The sequence below is a fragment of the Neovison vison genome, chromosome 5 (assembly GCF_020171115.1).
Source record: "Neovison vison isolate M4711 chromosome 5, ASM_NN_V1, whole genome shotgun sequence".
Classification (NCBI taxonomy): domain Eukaryota; kingdom Metazoa; phylum Chordata; class Mammalia; order Carnivora; family Mustelidae; genus Neogale; species Neogale vison.
Window position 1 is genome coordinate 157618258 of NC_058095.1, and position 26240 is coordinate 157644497.

General features: G+C 36.8%; 1 protein-coding gene across 2 annotated transcripts in view; it reads right to left on the bottom strand.

The window, feature by feature from the left end:
* The window catches only part of FGF14 (fibroblast growth factor 14), a 602879-nt gene that overhangs the window by 108007 nt on the left and 468632 nt on the right, over positions 1-26240 (bottom strand). For both annotated transcript variants that reach the window (XM_044250053.1, XM_044250054.1), the window contains exons 2-3: positions 14585-14695; positions 8219-8322 (exon numbers count right to left, since the gene is read on the bottom strand). In XM_044250053.1, the coding sequence (XP_044105988.1) occupies positions 8219-8322; positions 14585-14695 (215 nt within the window). The remainder of the gene's footprint in view (positions 1-8218; positions 8323-14584; positions 14696-26240) is intronic.

The window sequence follows — 26240 nt, forward strand, 5'->3', positions numbered from 1 at the left end:
TGAACATGTCTCAAACTCAATGCAGCAGACTCCTCACCCAAATCCCTTCATCCTTCTGGGTTTTGTTTTCTCTATGAGAAGGACCCTAGACCACCAGGTTCTGAGTCAGTTCGCCCACAGCGAGCCCTGACTCTGTCACCCTCATACCCAGACCCCCATGGACTTCTTTCCACATCTCCTCAGAAATGCTTCAAATATCTCTCATCCTTTCCAGTCCCAGGTTGCCAAAACCATTGTCTCCAGGCCCAGAAACAAAACTGATGTGCGCAATATTTTCCTTTATAAAATTCAGGAGAAGTGATTCTACAGTCACAGTGCTTAAACTGTAGACCGTAGAGTGCATGTCCCACCAGATCACAGAGAGCGCATGTGTGCTGTCCAAACAAAACGAAGGTTTCTAATTTACAAGTCGTCTTTAGGTTTCTTTCTTTTTCCTCCCATTTCCCCCACTTCCCTGGACCCGGTGACCATGGTTCAAGTCTCTGTTTCTAACTATTTGATTTGTTTAGATTCTATAGGTTTTCTCTTTAGGTGTCTGACTTATTTTACTTACTCTGCTGTCCTCTAGGTCCATCTATGATGTTGCAAATGAAAGGATCTTCTTTCCTAGGGCTGAATATCACCTTGCTATATATACTCAGCATCCCTCACCAACCAGCCCTCAGTGGTCAGACTGCCATTAGTTTCTTTCCACTAATCCTCACCATCACACATATAATCCTTTGGAAGCCAAATTATGGCCATACTGTTTCCTTGCTGAGAGAATAACATTAACCAAGCACAGCCAGCATTCTGGAAAGGAGGCAAAGGGAAGGGGAAATGGGAGAATGTGGTCATGGGCCTGGAGCAGAGAAGGTATTTTGGATGCAGTTGGAAAGCCCAGTCTGGGCTTCAAGAGGGAGGGTCTTGTTTTTTCCACCCCAGAGTGGAAGGCTGGAACCAGAAGTCAGCTGTTGGGGGGGAGGGGGGTGATGGCGGGCGGTTCCCAGGAAGGTGATGGAGTGAACAGAAGACATGGCCCTCTCTCTCCTTTCTTTGTGACACATCTTTGTTTCCTTCCCTTTGTTGTCTGCTCCTCCCACCCTCTCTTCTTTCTTCTCTTTTCTCTTTCCCTAACACTGCCTAGTGCATTGCCCTACTGTTGACTTGTGATCTCCTTTCCATTTTCTTTTTTCCCCTCTTCTCCGTCTGAAGCTTTAGTATTGTCTCCTTGTCAACCTCAGTTCCTGCCTTTGTACTCTATAAAATGCCATTGGAACTTGCATAGACTAAAAGTACATTTACCTCTTTTTATTGCCTACTTTCAACCCAACATGGGATGTTTCACATTTTTCTTTTCCCAAAAGACTACTTAAAATTAGTTACATGTAGTCCAACATTTGCATTTGTTTCTCAATTGTTTTTTCCTTCTGGCAAGTGACCCTAAGCAGGATGACAGCATTCTTGCCTTTGTCTTACGCAATTATATTCCGTTCATCAGTGTTCAGCATCGTGGGGATTACATGAATACTGGAGGGAAATTAACTGAAGGGCCATACTTGCTTTCTTATTACTATAAATTATCCTAACCAAAATACCAAGAAAGGATAATAGCCATTTTCAAATTGGGCAATATATCCAACTGAGTCATAACGTGGGAGAAACCATAGGGAAACTTAATGAAAAAAGAAATATTTTTAAGCATGGCAAATAAAGCTTTAAAATATGTGTAAACTTAAAAAGTGTTATTTAACATTTCATAAAAAGAAATAAAGAAAAACTCTGACCAAAAGTATAATCATGTGAATAAGTGTGTATATAATTTAAGCACAATACATGATTCCAATGAAACACGCAAAAATATATATACACAAATTATATATATGTGTATATAGTCTCAAATGTGTTAGATATTGTTTGTTCAGAAGAACTTGCATATAGAGTCATAGACTATTAGAAAAAGAGACATTAATAATCATCTCTGATTTAATATCCTTCTGAAAACAAAGAAATTGCGACCTGAGGACTAAAGGATGAAAGGTAGAAAAGTTTCCATTCTCAAAGGGGTACCTTGGGTAACCAGATGAGCTTAGAATTCTGCCTGGTTATAGTTTCACCACCCTGCTCCTCGAGGGCAGAGTATGAAAGGCTAGTTCCCAGGTGAAAGGTCTTCAGATGCTATTGAAGCCCTTGGTTTAACATCAGATGTTACTGATGGTGAGTGGTGGTCTCTGTGGCTCAAGTGACTTCATTAACCCTATGCACTACCCTAATCTAAAGGGAAAAAAAAAAAGCCAAGAAGCACGGACAGAGTATCTTAGCAGCACTCAATGATATACGATGGGCAGTTTCCTGAGAATGGATGTCCATACTTGGTATTCAGAGATAGGACGGGTATCGGGGTGGCCAAAAGACTCACATAACACTCCATGAGCACAGGCATATGGTTGAATGATTGTGTGTACCTTTGTATGAGTAACTCTCAGGGGAGAATAGAAAAAGTTGAGAGAAATCAGGCACCACCACACTGTGAAAAAACAAATCAGTTCCATTTCTGAGCCCCAAACTTGAGCAATGATAGAGGAACAATGTCAAGAAGAAAATAGCATCCCATTTTATTAGGGCCATTGACTCGGCAGGAAGACATATGATTGGTGGTAAAGGAGGCAGGGACTCCGAGGCTTTCCTGTGTGGGAAGCCCTGGGAAGTTGAAGGAACACAAATCAAGACACGTAAGAGATGCTTGCTGGCATAGAAGTGGGAAGGCAGACCCAACTTTGTGGTGAGAGGAAGCTCATAAAAATATTTCTGAAAGATGTGAGTACCAATATTGGAAAACTATCTCATGTAGAGTAGATAAGATTTTGAGGTCCTTGAACATGCTTTTTCCAAAACATGCAGAATTTTCTTATTTCCCTGAATTTAAGACTGTTTCGTACTTCTCCTCGCCCCATGTTCATTATGAATTGATAGTTGGCGTTGCTGCATTGTGAAGAAGTGCACAGAACTGCTCCACATTTGTGTAAACTTCAACTTAGGGGCAGAGGGAGTTAAGACCAAGTATTTTATTTTACTCAGTGTTGGGTTCTGTGCCTAGGTAGTCCACCTGCCAGCTCCACTCTTACTTCATTGGTCTAAAGTTACCATCATCTCCCCTGGTAGTCATTGCAGTAATGCTTGCTGTGTTGTTGTTGATTGTTGGGCTATGGCCTTTTGACTCACCCACCATGGGCAGGTAGGGGCAATAGAGGAATCCTTATTAAACTATACATTCCTGGGGGTCCCCCTAGATCTACTGAATTGAAATATCTGGAGTTTGATCCAAAAAATCTGCCTTCACCACCCTTTCCAGGTGATTCTAATAAGCCCAAATGTTTACAAAATACAGTGGCTGTGTACTTTTTTGATTCATTTAAAGACCTACATGAAAAAGGATTGTCTTCCTCTCTACTTGTATCACTTGGTTAAGAAACTCAGATGAAATACTAATACGTGGAGAACACCAGGGCTGACTATCTCCCCGGATGCCTGCATGGGGGTAACAGAAACATTTACAGCACTATCTGGAATAAAACATTCTCATAAATGTCAGTCTGAGGTAAGACAGCAATAACGAATCTTTATACATCTTGTGTGTGTCAATTACCTCATCATTCAAAAAAACCAATCAGACTAAAATCGGATGGTTCAACCCCAAAATTAACTTAAGGCATCCAGGGACACTTTATAATGTTACAGATGAGAAACTTGAGAGGCAGGGACTGGAGCATGACAACACAGGTGTTGGTTGCATCTAGGATCCCGATGCTCCAAGCAAGCCCAAGGCTCTACCCACCATCAATCTATTTTCCTTCCTTCCCTGCCCCTTTTTCTTTGCTCCTATCAGAAACACATTCCAACTTCAACTCTTCTTTTTCTCTACCCAAGTGAGGAATCCTCCCTTCATCCTAAGTTTTTCTCCAGTGTCCAGAATTTACATTCAACCCACATCTCTCTATGGAGGATTTTTTTAGTCTTTCAAGGTCACAGGTTGTTTGGGGGGGGGAGACTGTTTCTCAAGCACTATAGATAGTTTTTAGTTGTTCAGAACACATTTTCCCCCAACATCATATTGAACATATCTTTAATATAAACATTTCCTTGTTAGTTTCTGTTCTACAACCTTGCAGCTTGTGCTTTACCTTTGAGCAAATTGTTTATAGCTGACATTAAATCTCTTGAGATTCTTCTTCAAAGAACATATTAGAATCATTATGACCACAAAAGAAATGACTGTTGTCATACCAAATGAAAGATTCCATGGGGAACATGTGTCTTCAGCATCAGAAATGTGGTTATTTACAATTCAGACAAGATACACTTTTTTGTCCCCCTCTCCACCAAGGTGAAATTATCTACAAATTGAATATCTTTATTTGGATTACAGGGGCTTACAAGAGTTACTTCCAATGCAAATAGAGAAATATGCACCTTGAGTCAAAACACTGATGTGTTTTTCATTCAACCGAATTCACTTTGAATGATCTGAGTGTTTTATTGCCTACCTCCTAAACCTGCGGATCCTCAAGAATTGGTCCCATATTAGGTGCTAGTTTACACTAGGCAAACATTCAATGATCTTTTTAGAGTAGGCATTAGCTTAAAACCATGGAAAGAGCCTATATATCCATCAACAGATGAATGGATAAAGAAGAAGTGGTATATATATATACAATGGAATACTATGCAGCCATCAAGAGAAAGGAAATCTTGCCATTTGCAACAACGTGGATGGAACTAGAGGGTATTATGCTGAGCAAAATAAGCAATCAGAGAAAGACAATTATTATATGATTTCTCTGATATGAGGAATTTGAGAGACAAAGTGGGGGTTTGATGGGTACAGAAGGAAAAAATGAAACAAGATGGGATTGGGAGGGAGTATAACTATACAAGACTCCTAATCTTGCAAAACAAACTGAGGGCTGCTGTGGTGGGGAGATGGTAGGGAGAGGGTGATTGGGTTATGGACATTGGGGAAGTGACATGGTATATAAACCTGGCGATTCACAGACCTGTACCCCTGGGGCTAATAATACATTATATGTTAAGGAAAAAAAAAAAGTTAAAAATATAAAAGAAAAAAAGTAGGCATTAGCTTAAAACAGATTCCTTCATTTCTGGGACTCTAGTCTTTAATCCTTTTTTCTTTAAACATAAGGATGACTGAAGTTTTCCTTTTAAAACACCTACTTACTTCAAAACTCCTTGGTTGGGTTAGCTATGTTTGGCATGGGTTTTTAGATTTAAATTTCAAATGTGACATGTAACGAATTCTCAGAGTCTTAAACACTCAGTGTATAACATCAAACTTTTCCCAGATGTAATTTTCTATGATTTTTATTAATTTGAGAATCTCAAAGGAAACATCATATTTTAAATTATACTTCTCAATAACTGAAATGAAGTTTTTTCCCTAGGTACCAATTCCCTGAAGGTTTTCATTACATCATCATGTGTTTATAACTTCTTATTAGACTAGGTGTCAGACCATATGATGAAAAATGTCTGGCACATGGAAACACTATAGTGAAACAGTAAGCTAATGAGTCAGACTAATAATATTCAAATCCTGCCTTCTCTGTTTACTACCTGGCAGACTGCACAGATTTTTAAACTCTTTCTGTATCAGTATGACTGTTTTACTATTGTTGTTGCTTTATTAAGAAGATTTTTTTTTACATTTTATTTATTTGAAAGAGAGAGAATGAGAGAAGAGAGAACATGACCAAGGTGAGGGGCAGAGGGAGAAGCAGACTCCCTGCTAAGCAGGGAGTCTGATGCAGGGCTTGACCCCAGGACTCTATCCTGGGACTTGATCTTGGGACGCTGGGATCATGATCTGAGTGGAAGATAGATGCCCAACTGACCGAGTCACCCAGGTGCCCCCGTATGATCATTTTAATAGTATTTGCTTAATAGAATTAGATGAGGTAAGATGGTACCATGCTTGGAACAGAGTTGGACAGAGTGTACCATATAAATACTACCCATTGTTATTATTTTTATTATTAGATAAGTAGGCCTATTATTATTATATAGTATAGTAATCATTCTATTATTTCATGCTATATTGTTATTCAAGTAAGCACTTGCTAATTATGAAATGATTGACTATGGAAATACATTCTTTTTACTGAACTATTTGAAGTTCACATTTCATTACATTGAAATAAGTAGAGCACTTATGGAGTATAAGTAAAGATTGGAAATTGCATATGGTTTGCATCTAAGTCCTTTTCCTATGAGATGGTTGAGGGTTGTAAGGGCCTGGGCTAGGCAGTGGGGACCTCTCAGAGTAGGGGATGAGCAAATAGAGTGACTTTTACTAGATTCCAGATTCAAAGCAAAGAGTTAAGATGGGAAGAGAAGAAAGCCAACATCTGTAAGTCAGGGAATCTAGCCACCAACAGAAAGCACAGATGCCAAGGAACTGGAGAACCAGGGAGGCAATAGTAGAGAATGATGGGTCAGTGACAAGCCTGAAGTCACTGAGACAAATCCGGGGGTCAGTGCTGTCACCGCCAGCTAGACTTATGAGACCTCATGCCTGGGAAGGAGGCTGCATAGACCAGGCATTGGTGCCTTCCGCACTTCTATTCCTGCCACTCTGCTTTGACTGCACCAAACATAACCTGTGCTTGTCTTTTCAGCAAAGACACATGCTCAAGATGATTTCCCTACCTTAAGAAAAAGTGGTATACATGTGCAACCTCATCCCAAAAAACAGAAAGCACCTCCCTCCATAGCAAAAAGATAAAATAAACATTCACGTGTCCCCTGATAGCTACACATGTGTCAGAGTACAGCAAACAATATGATAAAATCTTCAACAGAACCTGAGAACTAGAGGCTATGGCAGATGCTGCAGCTAATAACTTTCAAGCATCTCAAAGATTACCTGAGGGAAAAGAAACAAACAAAAATAACGGAACAAATGTCAGATCCATAAAATTAACTTGTATCTGAAAGAAGGCATCTCCCGAAAGTGATCTTTTCTGAATCATATTTTTCCTAAAGTGGGGGCAGGGACAAGGAATTCTAACTAGATCTTGCTCTTGGTATGTTGAATATTCATCTTGTGAAACAGAACACAATTTGCATAATGTGGGGCCCAGGTCTGTGTGCAGGAACACCCTTCAGGGAACTAGATGAAGCTTCCAGAATAATAAGAACATTTTCCAGTTCACCGCAGAGGGAATCCACAGCTCAGACTTCATTTTTTTTGACAGGATTTCCCAGATTTGCTCAAGAAAATGCCCCAGAGAATGTTTCTGCTTAAGTTGTGTGTGTGTGTGCGTGTGTGTGTGTGTGTAATGTCTGTATATACGTTTACATGTAGTTTTTTGTTGATAATATTTACCAACAACAGAGTTTTAAATAATTTACATGAAGATGAAATGCAAACCCAAATAAAAGCATTTTTCTTTGAGGCACCATGAATTTAACCTGTCAATTTCTGCTCAAAGGATAGTGAAAAGAAATACTTTCATCTAGGTCTCTATTGCTTGGTTCTGTGGCAGAAATTCATTCTAAGTACACTGTAATATGTGGATACAGCACATCTGAATGTGAATTATTTGTAAATAGTAAATATTCCAGAAATAGTAACTATTCCAGAAGAAGTCATATGGCTAAAAAAGGTGCTCAACTTCTTTCATACATTATTACAAACCAGAAAGACTTGCTTAGATTTAAATGCAATATGCATTTTATATTAGAAGTAGTTCCCCAGTAAAACACAAACACAACCTGAATTCCTAGTTTTAAAAGAACTACTCTCTTTAAATTTTCCCTTTTTTAGAATTTGCACGAATTTTGTTTCTATTTACAAAATAATCTTTTACAAGAAACTCTCCAAGACAAGTACATTTCTAAAGAGAAATAAAAAAGATTATATTAACATCACCTCTTTCAAAATCACTCAATTTTCCAAACTAGTTCCAAACTCGTTCATTTTTTTTATATGTGCAAATGCACAACTTTAATAGGTAATAATACTCTTCTGCTTGATATACTGATATTCTCAAACATTGACGAATAATGAATCAACAGCCCCTCTGGCATTGTATAGAGATCACACATTAAAGCAAAAATGACAGAATCAACAGACACAGATCCTTTTCATTTCTGTTGCTGCTGCTACCATTATTTTGCAAACTATTGAATGAATGGCCAATATCTTTGGCATGTTACTTACTGATGGGTAGAGGTAACCTTCTCCATTCATGGCTATATACAACCCTGTCTTCACTCCCTGGATGGCAACAACGCGCAGTCCCACTGGTATGAGGTTGAACAGTGCTGTGAAGATAAACAACCTGTCACAAAAGGGCTGGGAGAAACAAAGCCTTGCCATCATTTTTCCCTCCCTTATTTCTTTTATTTAAAAACAACAACAACAACAACAACGATAATCTTTGTTACAACCTTCTGAGAAGTTCCAATTAATTAACTTTTATTTCTCTTTATGACTAAGATGTTTCTGCAATGGATAAATTTAACACTTGAGTTTCAATTTGGATACCTTAATGGTCGGCCTATAGCATTCCAAAGAACTGACAGAGTAATAAACAGAGTCAACTCTGTAATCCCGATTCTAGGATCACAGTGTCTGACCTCATTTGATACCAAAAGAGATCAGTTATGAAGATTCTCCAAGAGTGGAATTTTAAAAGTCAAAGTTGAATGCTTATTCTGGTCTTTCATGCAGAAGGTGTGCTTTATCACTGCAATGTAGGGCAGGTCACAAGTTAAAAAGGTAATTCCAAAACAGAATTACTCTTGCTGAACAAATTTGAGATGCCAGCAGAGCCCAGAAAAGACATGTGCTGCCAATGTACTCAATTTAGAAAGAATTAATAGTACTGAACAGCATGCACATTTTAGAGAGACATTTCCTTTACTAATATCTTATAAAGCTGTGAGTGATAACTAAAATAAAAGAGGGAAAAGTGTTCAATTTTACCCATCCAAGATAAAAACTCATTTATAGTTCCATGTTTCGTTTCTTCCCTTATTGTCAAGGAAAGTATTTATATATATATATATATTTTTACATAGTAAAATGTTATCATTAATTTCTTATAAAGTCTTAACATTCCTTTAACACATTTCCATGCCAGGGTTATATGTTAACTCTTCAGTAGGTGTTCTAGCAACTTTCTTAGTAATAACTGCTTGATGGTTTGGGCAACTTTATAGTAGATATGTTTATAAGAGTAGTTAATTATCCACAGTGTGGTTATCTGCTCCCATGGTTTTAACTGAAGACTAATTCCAAGCAACTGGACCTGGCCTGAACAGGCAATGACAGCACTGAGATGCTGAATTGAACAAGTAAACAAAACACCTATTTTAGGTTCTCAACTGTTTTCCACAAAGACAGATCATTGGGAAAACTGGGCCACATTGACTTCAATCCATGAGTCTACTCAGTACATAATTAAAAATGGACTTTATAAATTAATTTTTATTTAATTAAATAAAATTATGCATTGTCAGGCTGGGGGGAAATTATACCCTCTCTTTCAATTATTGCATGTTACTGATCCCAAGATCTCAAGATGTCTGTGATGAAAGGAATATGGCAAGCCATGGCCATAGATAATTACACCTACAGGAATACTCAAAGGAGTGTATATGGTTCAGTGGATATTAGCTTTCCTGATGCAAACTAATATTGAGCCATCTTCCATGGGATTCTAGGGGCTTATGTTACAGAAGAATGAGGTTTATGCTCGCTCACTTCTATTTGTAAAACAGTAAACAGGAGTGGGAATCATTGAGCAGTTATGAGGTACTTGTGTCATTGTAATTCAGTATTCCTTCTTCTTGGGAGAGGGCCACTGGCCAATTCCCTTCTTGGCCAGAACTCCTAGACTGTCCCATCTCCCTTATATTTTGAAAGGATGGGCACCATACAACAATTTCTGATTGATACACAAAAGTTTTAGAGAAAAAAAATCACAATTATACGACTGTCCTTGAAAACCATTCTAACTTAACCATTCAAACTTAATTATTCTCATCTTTATATACTCTTATATAGTCATATTCCACGTAGTAGTACTTATAGGTGCGATATATTTGATATAAGCCAGGTTGAACAAAGTAATAATAATTCTAGAAAGTAAGAACATATGAAGCAACCAAAATAATGTGGTATAGGAAAGAGAAAAATCATAGATGATAGTCTAAAATGATCATATAAAAAATAGATTTTCCTCAGGAATTTGGTTGGGACCTGAATTATAAAGTGTCAGTTATTATCATTTACAGAATGATAATACAAAGTGAACCCATATAACTACTTCCTGTGGAAGACTGTTCAGAGCTGACCATAAAGAATTCATGGTGTTATTTAAAACTGCAGATATCCACATTAATTGAGGCATCATTTTATTTTTCTATTCCTTTTGTATCTTATGTAATTATAAAGCAATGTCACAAAGTCTAGGGAAGTCAGAACAATAAAACGTTCATGATACTTTGTTCATTCCGTGGGACACTCTAGTTTTCCACATAATAGTGATTTTCAATCCTGGCTATACTTTAAAACTGATTGTATTCATAAGAGAGGACAGCCCTGCCCAACTGCGGACTATTTAAATTAAATAAAAATCTCTGGAAGAGAGGTTGGGGTTTAGGGCATAAGGAGTTTTTTTTTAACTTTTTAAAAAAAGTTCCTCAAATGACCCTAAAGGACAGCCAGAGTGAAAATCACCATCCCAAGCCCTATGGGTTGGTGGTCACTGTGAGCGATGGGCAATTTTTACACATAAAATTATCAGGTAGGAATTTCTAAGGTGAGAGATCTTGGTGCATGTGAGGTTTTAATATTGCTATAGTTACTGGCATATTGATATTTCTATAGTCATATTCCACGTAGAGCATTTATTAAGTCTGGTAATGGGAGCAATTAAGTTTAAGAGCGCAGAAAAACCTCATGGCATCCCCAAAACAACTGGGGGGAAAGAAAATCACCTCTTAATCAAATGCCATAGTTCGTGGTAATGCTAACTTTAGTAGATAAATGGGAAGCTGTATGAGTTTTAAACAGATACACCCCTGAAAATGAATCTGCTGATGAAGTAATCTGGGGGCTCATTTCTTTCTGTGAAAGATCTTTCTAGGGCACATGGAAGCCAATAAGAAGCGGTCAAGTTGCTACAGTATCTTCTCTATTTGGACCAATCGTCCATCATCAACCGTCGTCTTACCATTTTTCCTCCCAGAAATTTCTAGATCTCAGGCTGGAAAACCCAGGGAGGACTTTAGTGCTAGGCGCACCTGCCTGCCGGCCTGTCTCTCTCTTCTCAAATCATCTGAAAATTTTGACAAAGGGCAGCTTCGTAGGGTGGTTCTGACTTTACCTAGTTCTTAATAAGCTCACGTTTAGCTGTGGGAAATGAGTCCAACCCAAATCACGAAGATTTGAAGGTTCAATCCCCAGTTTTTTTTGTTTGTAACCTCTACTATGGCATCATGGTAACCTTAGGGCATTTCTCTCTCTTTTTTTTTTTCCCCCTACTTATAGATGACTAATTCTTATTTTGTATTCAAAGAATTATCAAAAATCTAAAACACATGCATGAATTACTACATCACACCCTAATGCAAACCAGAAGGGCAATGTCCCCATGAGGACCTGGCTGCCAGCATCTTTATTGCTCCCCCCCTTTTTACAGAATATTGTTCACAGTTTATGGTTTTCTCAAGACTCATAAGACTGCTATAATGAACCAGAGAAAAGGAAATGATCTTAAATTCCACCTTAAAAAGCTGTGTTTTTCAATTGCAAAGGTGATGGTACCCAAAAGTAGAGTTAATTAGTAACTCCTGTGGCTTTTTATAAAGCTGTTGTATTCCTGCCATGTTTTATTAAATTTTAGGGTCATACAATGTTTATAGCCTTTTGAGAAGTGAATCTTTACCTCACCTTGTTTTGCTTTCTTTGCTATGTCTTTGCAAATGTTGAAATGGTAATAAAACTAACCTAATGAGCTAAATGTGCACAGAAAGTGCAGTGTAACTTCTACGAAAAGCAGCTGCGGCCCATAGTGGCCCTTGAGTGAGAGCACTACCATTTGGTTCTGGTTTGCTTGGACACAGGAGCTGCTGCTCCCGCTTCATTCTTCACCAGCATTTAAGGGGGACCAGCATTTAAGGGGGATGAGAGAGGATTCCAAGTGTTGCTCCAAGATTCCTGTTCCTTCTAATATGGTTACATAGCAGGAGAAAAGAAGCCTTACACATTTAGAGAACAGAAGGTTGTATCTCTTTCAGGGTCTCAGCTGACCAGTGTAGTATTGAATATGGTTCAAATAACCAGATACAATTACATGTGTGTGTGTGCATATGATGTCTACATCTGCACATTTACAGTTTAGAAAATACTGTGCTGCTGATCAAGTTCTGAAGCAATATGCTGTAGAACAGAGCATCTACCTAACACTTCTTAATTCAGTATTGATTACTATCATTTAAAACAACCAACTTGTTTGGCATTACAAAAACCGAAGAAGAAGGTAGAAAAGAAATGCATAAAACCTTTGAAAGAAATTATTTTTCTGAGAAGTCCAACTAAACAGCATTTTATATAGCTATGGTTTATTTCCTTTCTTGAAAACTTTTTCATAAGGGATGGCCTCAACCTCTAGGTCAGAATTTCCTAATTCTTGCAGGTATCAGAGTTATGGAAAACTAGTCCTCACTCTCAGGCAGACTTTTGCTGAAGGAAATCAGAGAACACTGAAGACATCAGAACTTGTGAATCTCGAGAGTCCATAACCCCACAAGTATAAGACATAAGAAAAAGAGAATGCCTTTTGTCAAAGAATTGATAAGGAGTTCAAGATAGAAGAAAATGAGCAGACATACATGTATTATTTTGAACCAGAAGAAACTGACACCTTTTATTGATCAAAGATGGTCAAGTCCTTACACTTTCAAAAAGTTCAACCTAATAGCAAAATCCCAACAAGTAACCAATGGTTGACATCAGTTTTATGAGTAAAAATAACTTCTCTTTCTTCCTTGTGCTTGAATTGCTTTACCTTCTCTTTCTTTAAATAGAAGGAGGAAATAAGCAACAGTGACAAAGAATCAATGAACAAATATGATAGAGAAAAGTTTAAAAGGACAAAAGGGCAACATAATAGACACAAAGAGAGGGAAAAGATTACAAATTGAAAAGGAGAAAAACACAGACAAACAGGAAAAATTTAAAGTTGAAAGAAAAATTTTAAATGAAGTAAATTCCAAAGTCTAAAAAGTAAACACAATGGCTGGAAAAATATTGACATTACACATAGGAACACCAAATGCAAAGGAAGTCTGCTTTGTGTTATTAGTTATTCTTCATGCTATTGAAAATTTGATTACTAGAATTGAAAACAGAAAGTGCCCATAATTTGTGTATTCAAATCCTCCCTTCTTTTCATGGAATGATGCTCTGTAAATGAAGGGTAAATGCTAAATGGTTTAAAAGATTCATATCCATTCTTGATCCACTAGTAATATGTGAATAAGTATTTCCAATAAAATCAGTTTTGCTTTTCATCGATTCTCCTGAGCAGTAAAAGGTGTCTATTTTAGAACTGACATGCTAAATTAAAAGGAATCTAATGCCAGTATAAACAGGAAATGGGAAAGGAACACACAGACAATTGAATAAAGAGGGACACCAGAATGAAAATACAAAGAGGGAGCCTGGGTGGCTCAGTTGGTTAAGCAGCTGCCTTCGGCTCAGGTCATGATCCCAGCGTCCTGGGATCGAGTCCCACATCGGGCTCCTTGCTCGGCAGGGAGCCTGCTTCTCCCTCTGCCTCTGCCTGCCTCTCTGTCTGCCTGTGCTCGCTCTCCCTCTCTCTCTGACAAATAAATAAATAAAATCTTTAAAAAAAAGAAAATACAAAGAAAAGTTATATATTAAAAAATAGTAAAATGAAGACAGACACTAATACAATGGAGGGTCAGTGGTTTTTCTATTAAAGACAAATCATCAGAGACCCAATTCTGTAAAGTAGTGAAACATTTTGTACAATGTATTTAAACGCACAGAGCCTTCATGTCCTCTCTCTAAAAAAGATACTATCTTTTCTTGTTGAAGACACATTTGAAATATGACATTTCTATTCTTTGAAACAACTAATCCTTATAGCTCTTTAATTTCCATAATTATCATTAAAAAGCTACAGATTTGATAAAAATATTTCCAAGGTAAACATGGATTCGTCTTTCATCCAAATGCACTAGTGTACTTACTTGACTTTAATGAGATGAAAGTAACAACAATGCTGGATCTGCCAAATGTTTTGAGAAAAAAAAAAAAAAGAGAGAGAGAGAGAAACGGATTATCTTAAAATGACAGGCTTTGTGTGTTGCTCTGCTCATGTTTCCATCCACGTGGTCTCAGTAAAACGGTGGATGGCCTTCTAGTGTGTAACATTCCCAAAAATGAACCAACGTAACAAGTATTTGTAAAGGTAGCTTAGGAAGTCATTTATGTAGCAGTGTATGTTCTACCGACTGTGTTAACGGGAGGCCTGAGGTCGTCACTTACTAGAATTAGTGCTGTCATCCTTCGTTCCATCGAGAGCTCCATCGGGGTGCATTTGCAAGTAGTAGCCTTGCCTGCAATATAACCTGGTCACTATACCCTTGAGCTGGGGATCTGAAAGGCAAACATAGTTATCATAAGCCTCACAACGTGTCACAACAGAGTTTCTTATTTCTTTTTCTGATTCTTTTTTTTTTTTTCTTTTTCAGAAGAGGGCATTTGATAGAAGTAGCACCTTTGATTCTGTGTCTCCCAGATTCCTCTGTATTTATCAAACCTGGCACATACTAATCATAGAAGGTCAGAAGTTGCATGTGTCAGCTGTAGAAAATGGGTCATTTTATAAAACTAACATGTGGATTTAAATGATTAATTAGAACAATTAAGCTACCAAATCTATTGGTGTAATTTTAGTTAAATCCTGAACTAATTAGCTGAATATCATTCAGGATGGCCATGCAAGAGTTTTGCAAACTTCTGGTTCTAAGAAGCCTTTAATAAGGCTTTTTAATAGATTTTTCTTTTTTATTTAATTTGACCAGTAATCCCAAAAGGTGAAAAACCTGTATTTTTTTAAAAATCAAGCTAGCATTTTGATATGCATTCTTAGGAAGAAAAACCTCATTATGGAGAATGTTTCTTTGATGTCTAAAGGGTCACTGTCACTGGCATGGGAGCATCTGGTACTTATGCATGACCCATAGAAAAATGAGAAAGTTGATTTCTAAGTTCAGGGGAAGACACAACAACGAACCTTTGCTGTGAGATCATATCTGTGACCATGATCCAGACAAATTAGACATATTAAACTGATGTATATCTAAAAAGGAGAGTGAAATTATTTGATTTGATTCTTAACCAAAAGGGCCAAGGATAGAGGACAGTGGGAGTTTATTAAAATGAAAAGGGAAATTATATGGTAACAGACTTCTTATTTGATGCATTGAAAAGATAACCAGTGGAGTGACTCAGGCTTTACAAAGGGCCAGTTGTACCTTTGAAAATAAATATTTACATATGGCTTTTCAAAGGTCATCCCCATCTCATGACTGGATTTGATATTGGACATCGTAGTCCTCACCATGGCAACTGGCACCTCTTCACTACTGCTGAACGGGACTTGCAAATGTGATCAGATCATGCTATCAAAACAGTAGATTGGTACAGAACAATGAAGTCGACCATCTTGTAATTGACAGAAAATTTGTGGATTAGCCAACAGGTAAAAACAAAAAAATACACATGCCAAAAAAAAAAAAAATGTTGTTCCAAACCAGAATACCCTTAGCCTTTTGTTTAATGCTCAAAAAATTAAAGAGAATGTCAATATCTATTGTCACGTACATATGATAGAACTAATAATTTCAAAAATAACCTTATGGTACACAGATTTTCTTTGAAGGTCATATGAGAATGAAGAAAATCTGGGGAATAATGCATGAACACCACAGCATCACATCAGTCTGACTAAATATAATAGAATATAGATGCTTCTAGAAGACAAGGATTAAAAAAATATGAGTGATTATTGGGATTATGTGACATTTGTTCCTTATTCTGTAGTATATACCTTTAAAATTCACACACAACTTTAAGGTGTGCATTAGTGGGAAAATTAGTCTTGTGCCTTAGTCCACACATTTTTCAGTAAAATTGGGCTACTGACTCTAAGTATCAAAGACTTCTTTTCTTATTTATGCTGCAATGTATTTATGCTCATCACTGAAAATAAGTGGTATGGAAAAGAAGAGAGCAAAGGTAAAAAGGCAGGTTCTTAATTGTCATGATGATATACAGAGGATTTCAGAGATTTATGATTCTTCTGTAAAACCTTTATGTTCTGAATGACTTACTTTTAAATTCAACATTTTAGCTTACTACATCTTCTAGACCTGAGTTAAGTAGGTCAGGCAAGGCAGTACAAGACATACAACCCCCACAAGCTCCCTCACACTTTAACAAGAAGAACACTTTTTTTATTTTCCTTTTCTATGATCAAAAAGACAAGGGATAACAGGTATCAGTAAGGATGTGGAGAAGGGGAATCCTTGTACATTGTTGGTGGGAATGCAAACTGGTGCAGCCATTGTTGAAATAGTATGGGTTTCCTCAAAAAATTAGAAATTGAACTACCACATTCAACTGATTCAACAATCCCACTTCTGGGTACACAGCCGAAGGAAGTGAAATCAGGGTTTTGAAGAGATATCTACACTCCCATATTCACTACAGCATTATTCACATTAGCCAAGATGCAGAAACAACCAAGTGCCCATTAGTGAGTGAATGGATAAAGAAAATGAGGTATCTATATACAACAGAATATTATTCAGCTTTAAAAAGAGGGAAATTGTGTTATTTGTGACAACATGGATGAAACTAGAGGACATAAGACCAGGTGAGCTCTTCGTCATGACATCTGATTTCTGATAAGGAAGTAGAAGCTAAATTCAAAACTGTGTTTTTGAATTCTCACTAAATTTCAAAGAAACGAGATGAGATTGGTATCCATGTATCAAGTTTCACATTCTTTGATGTCTTCTCTTTAGAAACCATAATAGCATTGTGCTCTTCTTAGGTGCCAGGCACTGATAAACTCATTGAACTCATCACAAATTACTTAATGGGAAGCCCACTTTGAAGAGGAGGAAATGGAGACAGAAAGATGGAGTCATTGACAAGCATAAAGCTGATAAATGCCCCGCTGGGGGTTGAACAGGATCCTGCCACCATAACCACTAAGCTAGGTGGCCTCTGGAAGTTGAACAATTGACTATAACTTTAAAAAAGCCTAAAATAAAATGCAAACCAATCTTTTTTTCTTCTCTTAAACTAGGTTTTTAAAGATTAACCATGGCTGTATCTAACCCAAATCCTGCACACTTGGAGCTGGATCTGTGATTTAAGACAACATGAAGTTAGAATCAAAGTGCTTGAAAATCTCTTCTACTATCTGCCCCACTTTGTCGTTGGCCACATTTCCAATAAATCTCCACTGGTGCAATCCTCACCGAGGTTGCAGATCTAATCCTGTAGGCTTAAACTCGTCTAGTCTCATTCTCCAGAAGGTACTCGTACCCTTGACCAGGAGACTCATGTGAACTGTCTCAGCCACTCACATCCACACCGCACTTGCTTTTGTCACTCCACTAAACAGTTGCCTGATTCCTGCAGATTCTGTCTTCACAATCTCCCTCCCTTTCCCATGTTCTAGCTTCACCACGGGACACACTGCAGCCCTTCCTGGCCTCTCCTAGGTGGTCATCCCATAGGCAGTGTGCTTGTTCCAATCCAGCAGATCCAGCAACATGCAGTGAATCACTCACACGCCCCACAGCAGTGGGGCCCCATCTTACCTGACCCGTCTGGTTTGAAACTGCTCCATGCCAACCTCTGCTCGTAGCCCAGCCTGGGTCCCTGGGGGCTGTCTGCAAATATCCCATAATCTTTCACATCTATCATGTCCCCTTTACCTATGCTCACCTGCATAAAGATGCCTCCTTGCCCTTCTGTGCACAGACACCCACAAGCATTCATCTTGGCACACTTAACTCCATTTCCTCCTTCTCAAGTTCAGCTCCATCAACTCTTCCTCTGAGGCACTTTTCTGACCCCTCAGATGAGTTCAGATTCCTCCCCTGAACACTTCCATGGCAGCATTCTTCATAAGCATTACTCATTTTTAAGATATCAAAATTCTCCATTTTGAAATGATTTTACTACAGTAAAAGTTACAGGAAATAATACAACCTACATCTATGTACCCATCATGCGAGTTAACAAGTGTTAGTGTTTTGCCTTATAATTCATGATTTGAATTTCATGTTTGTTTGTGCAATAATATGATTGGCATCTGTCTCCAAACTCTACCTAAGTTTCGTGAAGAAAATCGAAATGTATGATATTGCTCACCATTACATCTCTAGGGTCTAGATAAATAGGAGCTGGGCAATATATGTTTTTTGAATGAATGTTGACTGTGTTAGAGTGTAATTTATCTAGTAATTTCATATATTGCTAATAAAAACTTGCAAAAACAAGAAATCCAGGATGGCAATAAAGTCTAAAAATTGTCTAAAACTTTTGACCAGGTAATTGTACTTGCTAGACTTCTAACTTAAAAATAAGTCTTCAATGTAATAAACTTTTGTGTACTGACATATGTATAGATAACATGAGCATGACTATGTAAAAAATATTATCCATGGGGGAAAATATGGGAAAGAATACATCATAATGTATAAAATAAATATATTTTGTTGGTTACTAGAATATATATTTTTCAACATTTTATTATTTAAAAGCTCTTGTATAATTTTATAATGAAAATGCAGATTTAATAATAATGCTTTTTCGCAAAGAATGTGTAAAGATAACATTTCATACATACTTGCAAACGATATTGCATACATATATGCAAATAACCTAATGCATATTACTGTTGTAGATTAATTGGTGCCCCAAATTTTCAAGGATTCCACATACTAGTTTCTCTTTGTGTTTAGTCACATACCCACAAAACCTTCACTATGATCCTCATTTATAAAACTGGCCATTGTGTAATGTGGCCATTTATAGCTTGAGGTCACTCTTTCAAATAATTAAAACAGAAGAAAACAAAATCTTTCCTCAAAGTCCAAAGTACGAAGCTAAATAATCATAATACAAAACAAAAGAAAATGAAACAATTTTCCTGAGAAGACAACCATATCAATTGTATGTGGTCAGGCAAAGGTATGACTAAGTTACTAGATCTACTGTGTAGAGGACAATCTCCACAGTCTTGATTCTCAATTAATAACTGAAGGAAAATAAGTATCTAAAATCACTTGCCTATTTTTAGCTAGCCATATAAAAATGCAAAAATATTTTTCAACTCCTAAAACTGTTAGAGTTCTTTATTCTTTCTTAAAATACTTATGTATTCAGGATATTTACTCTGCTTAAGAAAATATGAAAACTTTGTCTTAATTACCCTTTTTCCTTGTATTTTCTCTTTTGTTATGCTTACTATATAACATACTTTACTTGACATCCTACTAAAAATATTTTGAGGATACTCCTTGTCTGAAACTCTGTACTAACTATGTTCTCTGACATTAATTAAAATAGAAATAATGAAAGCTAATGTGCATTTCAAGAAAAAAATGTTTCATGATATATTAGCCTCAACACTCAAAACTGAAAGAAATGCAAATCAGTTCAAATGCCTTCAGATATAAGAAAATATACCCAACAATTTTAATTAAAACAATTCCTCTCTCAGAAGTGGGTTCATTTAAGTCAATCACTGTCACAAATTGTTTTCATGCAATGTGCAGACTGACAAAAGAGAAATCAGGATAATCCTTAGAATTATGGATATATTTTTAATCATTATTTAAATTGAAAAAATGCACAATATGGCATGTGTTTTTATATAGCAAATATAAAAAATGTATATACATCGCACATACCACGTTTTTCTACACATAAATCTCGGTACAAGTTGGCTATCAGAGCAGGTTCTTAAGTGTCACTCTTCTATTAGCTATGGAAAAATCACATGTTTTTTTACAGGGTAAAAAGCCACTTTTGGAATAGACATTTCCGTGGCAGATCTAATTAAATTTTGGCACTCCTAGTAGCAGAATATAGCATTGTGAATAATTTACCCAAAGCCATAAATTATCATATAATTCAGCCATAAAAATAAACCATATCAGGAACTTTTCCAAAGGGCTAAGAATAAAAGTGGGGAGAGGACACTAGTAAAATGATGAATAAACTAAAGGTATGTGAAAACCTGCTCTATCTTTTTGTTAATGTCATCCTAAGGATAGCCTTCAATTTCCTCCGGAAATTGCCCTCATACTACCTCAAGGGCCTATCCTGCTAGGAACCTTGTTTCAGCTGTTTCAGAGTGGTCCCCTCATCTACCGCCCAATCCAATGCATTACTATGTCTGTTCAATTTTAACTGTTGATTCTACAGCCTAGAACATGCTCTCCACCGCTGCCTACCAGAACCTTATGCTTGCAGGTACTAGAGATAGAATCTCACATAAAAACAAACAAACAAAAACTAAACAGTTTTTGCCCTCAAAGAGCTTGCTATCTATTCAGAGGGGTAAGGAAGAACATATAATATGGTTTTGTGCCAATTACTCATGTCTGAAATTACTGGGTTTTTGTGTCTTCCTGTCCTGTAAATACATTATAAATCCCTTGCTACTTTGCATCATATGTTATTTAAAGTAGCCTATCACTATGCTTTGCACAGAGCAGCCCTTCAACAAATATCTAATGATTGAATTCATTTTGTTGGTCTTTAAAAGAATCTACATATAAGCCATAAATGATATTCAAGGCAAGATGTATTTTGTGTATCTTATTTAAGAATTGGAGGAGCAGGGTATGCTTGGAATAAAGATAAATGTGTGTTTTGAAATGGAAACACCAATAATTTTTGAAAAATTGTTTTCCAAAACTATTTTGCCTCCCCCCACAAAATCACTCTTAATGAAGTGTATTAAGGAAACATCAGTGGGTAGAACCTTTTCTTAGGGAAAATATTTGAGAAGATGACTAAAGGGAAGGCATGCCATATTATCCTACTCAATATTTGACCCTCAGCTCCAAGGAACAGACAGGCCTAAGAGTGATTCTTGGGATCCCTAATCCAGGGTTGAACTCTCACTAGCTTTGTGACTATCCAGTGTCTACAAGCTCCAAATAGGAAGCACATCTTCAGAGCTCAGTTGAAAGCATCCCCTTCCAATACTGTTTTTCAACGAGGTTCTCTAATTGCAAGATTCTAACATATTAGAGACACATTGGTCCTCTTATGGCGCTAACATAATTAGCATTGGATAATAAAATCTAAAAATGTTGGATCCACTCTTTCCCTTTATATTCATCACTTACAAAGATGAATAATTATTAAACATTGTGTTTTCTGGTTTCTTAACTTATTCCTTCTAAATTGTAATTATGTATTTAAAAAATAAATTATAAATATTAATTATATAATTGCAAAATACAATAAGAATTCTTGTGTGTATTTTAAAAAGAGAAGGATGTGGGGTGCCTGGGTGGCTCAGTTAGTTGGACATATGACTCCTAATTTTGGTTCTGGTCCTGATCTCAGAGTCGTGAAATTGAGGACCTCATCGGACTCTGCATTGGGCGTGGGGCCTGCTTAAGACTTTCTCTCTCCCTCTGCCCCTCCCTTAAATACTCTCTGTCTTCTTTGTCTAAAAGAAAAATATGTGTCCTTCAGTGACAACATTTGGGATTCAAGTAATCATTATTATCATTACACCTAGAGAAAGCTTTGTTGATAATATATTCTGTCATGGAGTCCTAATTTATGAATGACTTCATTTCCTCCTGGCCAGAACACATAGGTGCATATACAAAGAAGCACTATACCCTGTCTCATTCAGTGTGCTGATGTGTCACTCTGTGTGGCATTGGCAGCACTCACAAATATGAACACATTACTTATGTTCAGACTCTTCACCAAAGATAGCAAATACTAAAAGAAACTTAACACTACTTTGAGGGTATTTTATATCAACTTCTTTACATTAGTCTAGGTATCAGGAAAAATCATGCTACTAGCTGACTGAAACTATAATGTTTCCTAGATGTCCAAGCAAATGGCTAAACATTTTACTTAAATTTTCAAATGCTATTGTCATCATTGGAAGAGTAGAATCAGAGATCCTTCAGTTTAGTTGCTATCTAAATGACATTTTTTTTAATTTTTTTTAAGATTTATTTATTTATTTGACAGACAGAGATCATAAGTAGGCAGAGAGAGAGGAAGAGAAGAGGCTCCCTGCTGAGCAGAGAGCTGAATGTGGGGCTCCATCTCAGGACTCTGGGATCACGACCTGAGCCGAAGGCAGAGGATTTAACCCACTGAGACACCTAGGCACCCCTGTTTTTTAATATACACTTGGTATTTGTGTTCCTAATGTTATTTTCAAATAAGTATCTCAGAGAGGTGTTCAAAGTCTTAGCAATATATTTGCAATAAGTACTCTCTAGTTAAAATATCAGAATATGCCATGCTTAGTCAACAAGTCTCCAAATGTTCAATGATAAACTTCTATTTCTTAGTTACAGGATTTTTTAATTAAGAAAACTACTATTGGCAAAAACTGCTACAAACCTCATTTGGAATTCTGAAAGGAATCTCTGCCATCTTGAACTACTCACAAGTTGGAAAGTGAATTTATGATAGTTTTTCACAATTATGACACACACATACACACACACACACCAAATAGCAAAAAGTGGGGAAAAATTTTTTACTTGCCTCTTAAATGGACAAAATCACATTCTTTACTGTGATAATCCTTTCACTTCATGCTGCTCAACCAAAAAGCTATCTTATACTTATTATAAGATAAAATATAATTTATATTATAAATATTAATCATGCCTCTCACTATGTTCTTCATAAAGTTTGAAGTTAATCAAATGTAACTGAATGGCTTGAGGAACAAAGGTCCAAGAGTACTATTAACATTTGCTAATATTTTATAGTCGCATACTATTATAATGAACAAATTTCAATGCTGGAAATATGACTGAGAAAGAATATGAATGCTATGTGAACCATAAATCATAATCTGAAAGAGATTAATAATTATGAAAACTTTCTTTAAAGAGTGACTTCAACATCTTAACAAGGACCAGAAGTACCCTTTCACATGAAACAATAAAAAATTGACATATTGAATTTTGCAAGATACTGGACATTAGGGAATAAAAAACAGTAGTCCCTCAGATGGGAAATAAATGACGTGAGTCCTATTTCCTGAGAAAGATCCCAGAGCATGTTGAAGGGAAGGTAGTCCAGTAGACTTTCTAAATTGAAGAGATTGAGCTGAGAGTCTGGGGAGACCAATGTAGATGGTATCTAGAGTACTGGAGAAGAGAGAGCTTCTTGAAGAAAGAACTTCTAAGATCTGTAGTTTACATGAGAATTCAGTTCTGTAGGTGACAGAGAACTGAATTCAATTTATGTAAGGTGACTTCCCAGGCTGGGGAAAACCGTGTGAAAGTATCTGAGGTAAAACTGCCACAAAAACATGCAGGACTGTAAATACTGATTATTCCCACCAGTCAAACTGCAAAAATTTATAATTCATGGGGCACTGAACAGAGTATAAGCAGGGTCTTGCCTCAAAAGTAGAAAAAAATTAGCCCTAGAAAGAGCAGAGCTTCAGTCTCCATAAACAATTGTAAAAGCAATAACCAAAAAGAGTATACCTTTTCAAAGAAAAATAAGTGCATTCCAGAATAAACTCAAGAATATTTATGGGAATATAAAAGTTTTAAGCCCCCAACAAAATAAAATTCAAAATATTTGAAATCAAATAAAAAATTACCAGCATGGAAAGAAGGAGGGAGATTTAACCTGTAACAAGGGGAAGAATGAATAAATAAAACTGACCTAGAACTCCCTCAGATGTTAGAATATTAGACAAAGACATACAGTCATTATAACTGTATTCCATAATTCAAAAAGTTAAGTAGAGACATAAAAGACATAGTAAGGACCAAAAAATGAACTGCTATAGATGAAAAACACAAGTTATAAAACGGAAAAAAAATACATGAGATGAGATTGTTTTCAGATTAGGAACTGCAGAAATGCAAGGGATGAATTTGAAGACATAGCAATAGAAATTGTTCCAAATGCAGCTCATAGGGAAAGCATAATTAAAAACAAACAGGAAAAGCTGACAGTCTTCCCTTTGAGATCAGGAACACGACAAGGATGTCCACTCTCACCACTGTTGTTCAACATAGTACTAGAAGTCCTAGCAACATAAATCAGACACAAAAAGAAGTAAAAGGTATTCAAATTGGCAATGAAGAAGTCAAACACTCTCTTTTCGCAGATGACATGATACTTTATATGGAAAGCCCAAAAGACTCCACCCCCAAACTACTAGAACTCATACAATTCAGTAATATGGCAGGATACAAAATCAGTGTACAGAAATCAGTTGCTTTCTTATACATTAACAATGAAAATACAGAAAGGGAAACTAGAGAATCGATTCCATTTACTATAGCACCAGAACCATAAGATACCTGGGAATAAACCTAACCAAAGAGGTAAAGGATCTGCACTCGAGGAACTCCAGAACACTCATGAAAGAAATCAAAGAAGACACAAAAAGATGGAAGAGCATTCCATGCTTATGAATTGGAAGAATAAACATTGTTAAAGTGTCTATACTGCCTAGAGCCATCTATATTTTCAAAGCCAACCTGATCAAAATTCCACCGGCATTTTTCAAAGTGCTGGAACAAACAATCCTAAAATTTGTATGGAACCAGAAGAGACTCCTAATTGCTAAGGAAATGTTGAACAAGAAAAACAAAACTGGGAGCATCACGTTGCCTGATTTCAAGCTTTACTACAAATCTGTGATCACAAAGACAGCATGGTACTGGCACAAAAACAGACACATTGACCAGTGGAACAGAATAGAGAGCCCAAATATGGACCCTCAACTCTATGGTCAAATAATCTTTGACAAAGCAGGAAAAAATATACAGTGGAAAAAAGACAGTCTCTTCAATAAATGGTGCTGGGAAAATTGGACAGCTATGTATAGAAGAATGAAACTCGACCATTCTTTTACACCATACACAAAGATAAACTCAAAAGGGATAAAAGACCTCAAAGTGAGGAGGAATCTATCAGAATCTTATAGGTGAACATTGGTAGTAACCTCTTCGACATCAGCCACAACAACTTCTTTCAAGATATGTCTCCAAAGGCAAAGGAAACAAAAGTGAAAATGAACTTTTGGGCCTTCATTAAGATCAAAAGCTTCTGCACAGCAAAGAAATAGTCAACAAAACAAAGAGACAACCCACGGTATGGGAGAAGATATTCACAAATGATGCTAGAGACAAAGGGCTGATATCCAAGATTTATAAAGAACTCCTCAAACTCAACCCTCTAAAAAAACAGATAATCAAGTCAAAAAATAGGCAAAAGACATGAACAGACACTTCTCCAAAGAAGACATACAAATGCCTAACAGACACATGAAAAAAGGTTCTTCATCATGAGCCATCAGGGAGATTCAAATCAAAACCACATTGAGATACCACCTTATACCAGTTAGAATGGCCCAAATCAACAAGACAGTAAACAACATGTTTTGGAGAGGATGTGGAGAAAGGGGAACCCTCGTACACTGTTGATAGGAATGCAAGTTGGTGCAACCACTTTGAAAAACAGTGTGGGGATTCCTTAAGAAATTAAAAATAGAGCTACTTTATGACCTTACAATTGCACTACTGGGTATTTACCCCAAAGATACAGATGCAGTGAAAAGAAGGGTCATATGTACCCCAATGTTCATAGCAGTAATGGCCATAGTTGCCAAACTGTGGAAAGAACCAAGAAGCCCTTCAACAGATGAACGGATAAAGAAGATATGGTCCATCTATACAATGGAGTATTATGGATCCATCAGAAAGGATGAATACCCAACTTTTGTATCAGCATGGATGGGACTAGAAGAGATTACGCTGAGTAAAATAAGTCAAGCAGAGAGAGTCAATTTTCATATGGTTTTACTTACTTGTGGAACATAAGGAATATCATGAAGGACATTAGGAGAAGGAAAGGAAAT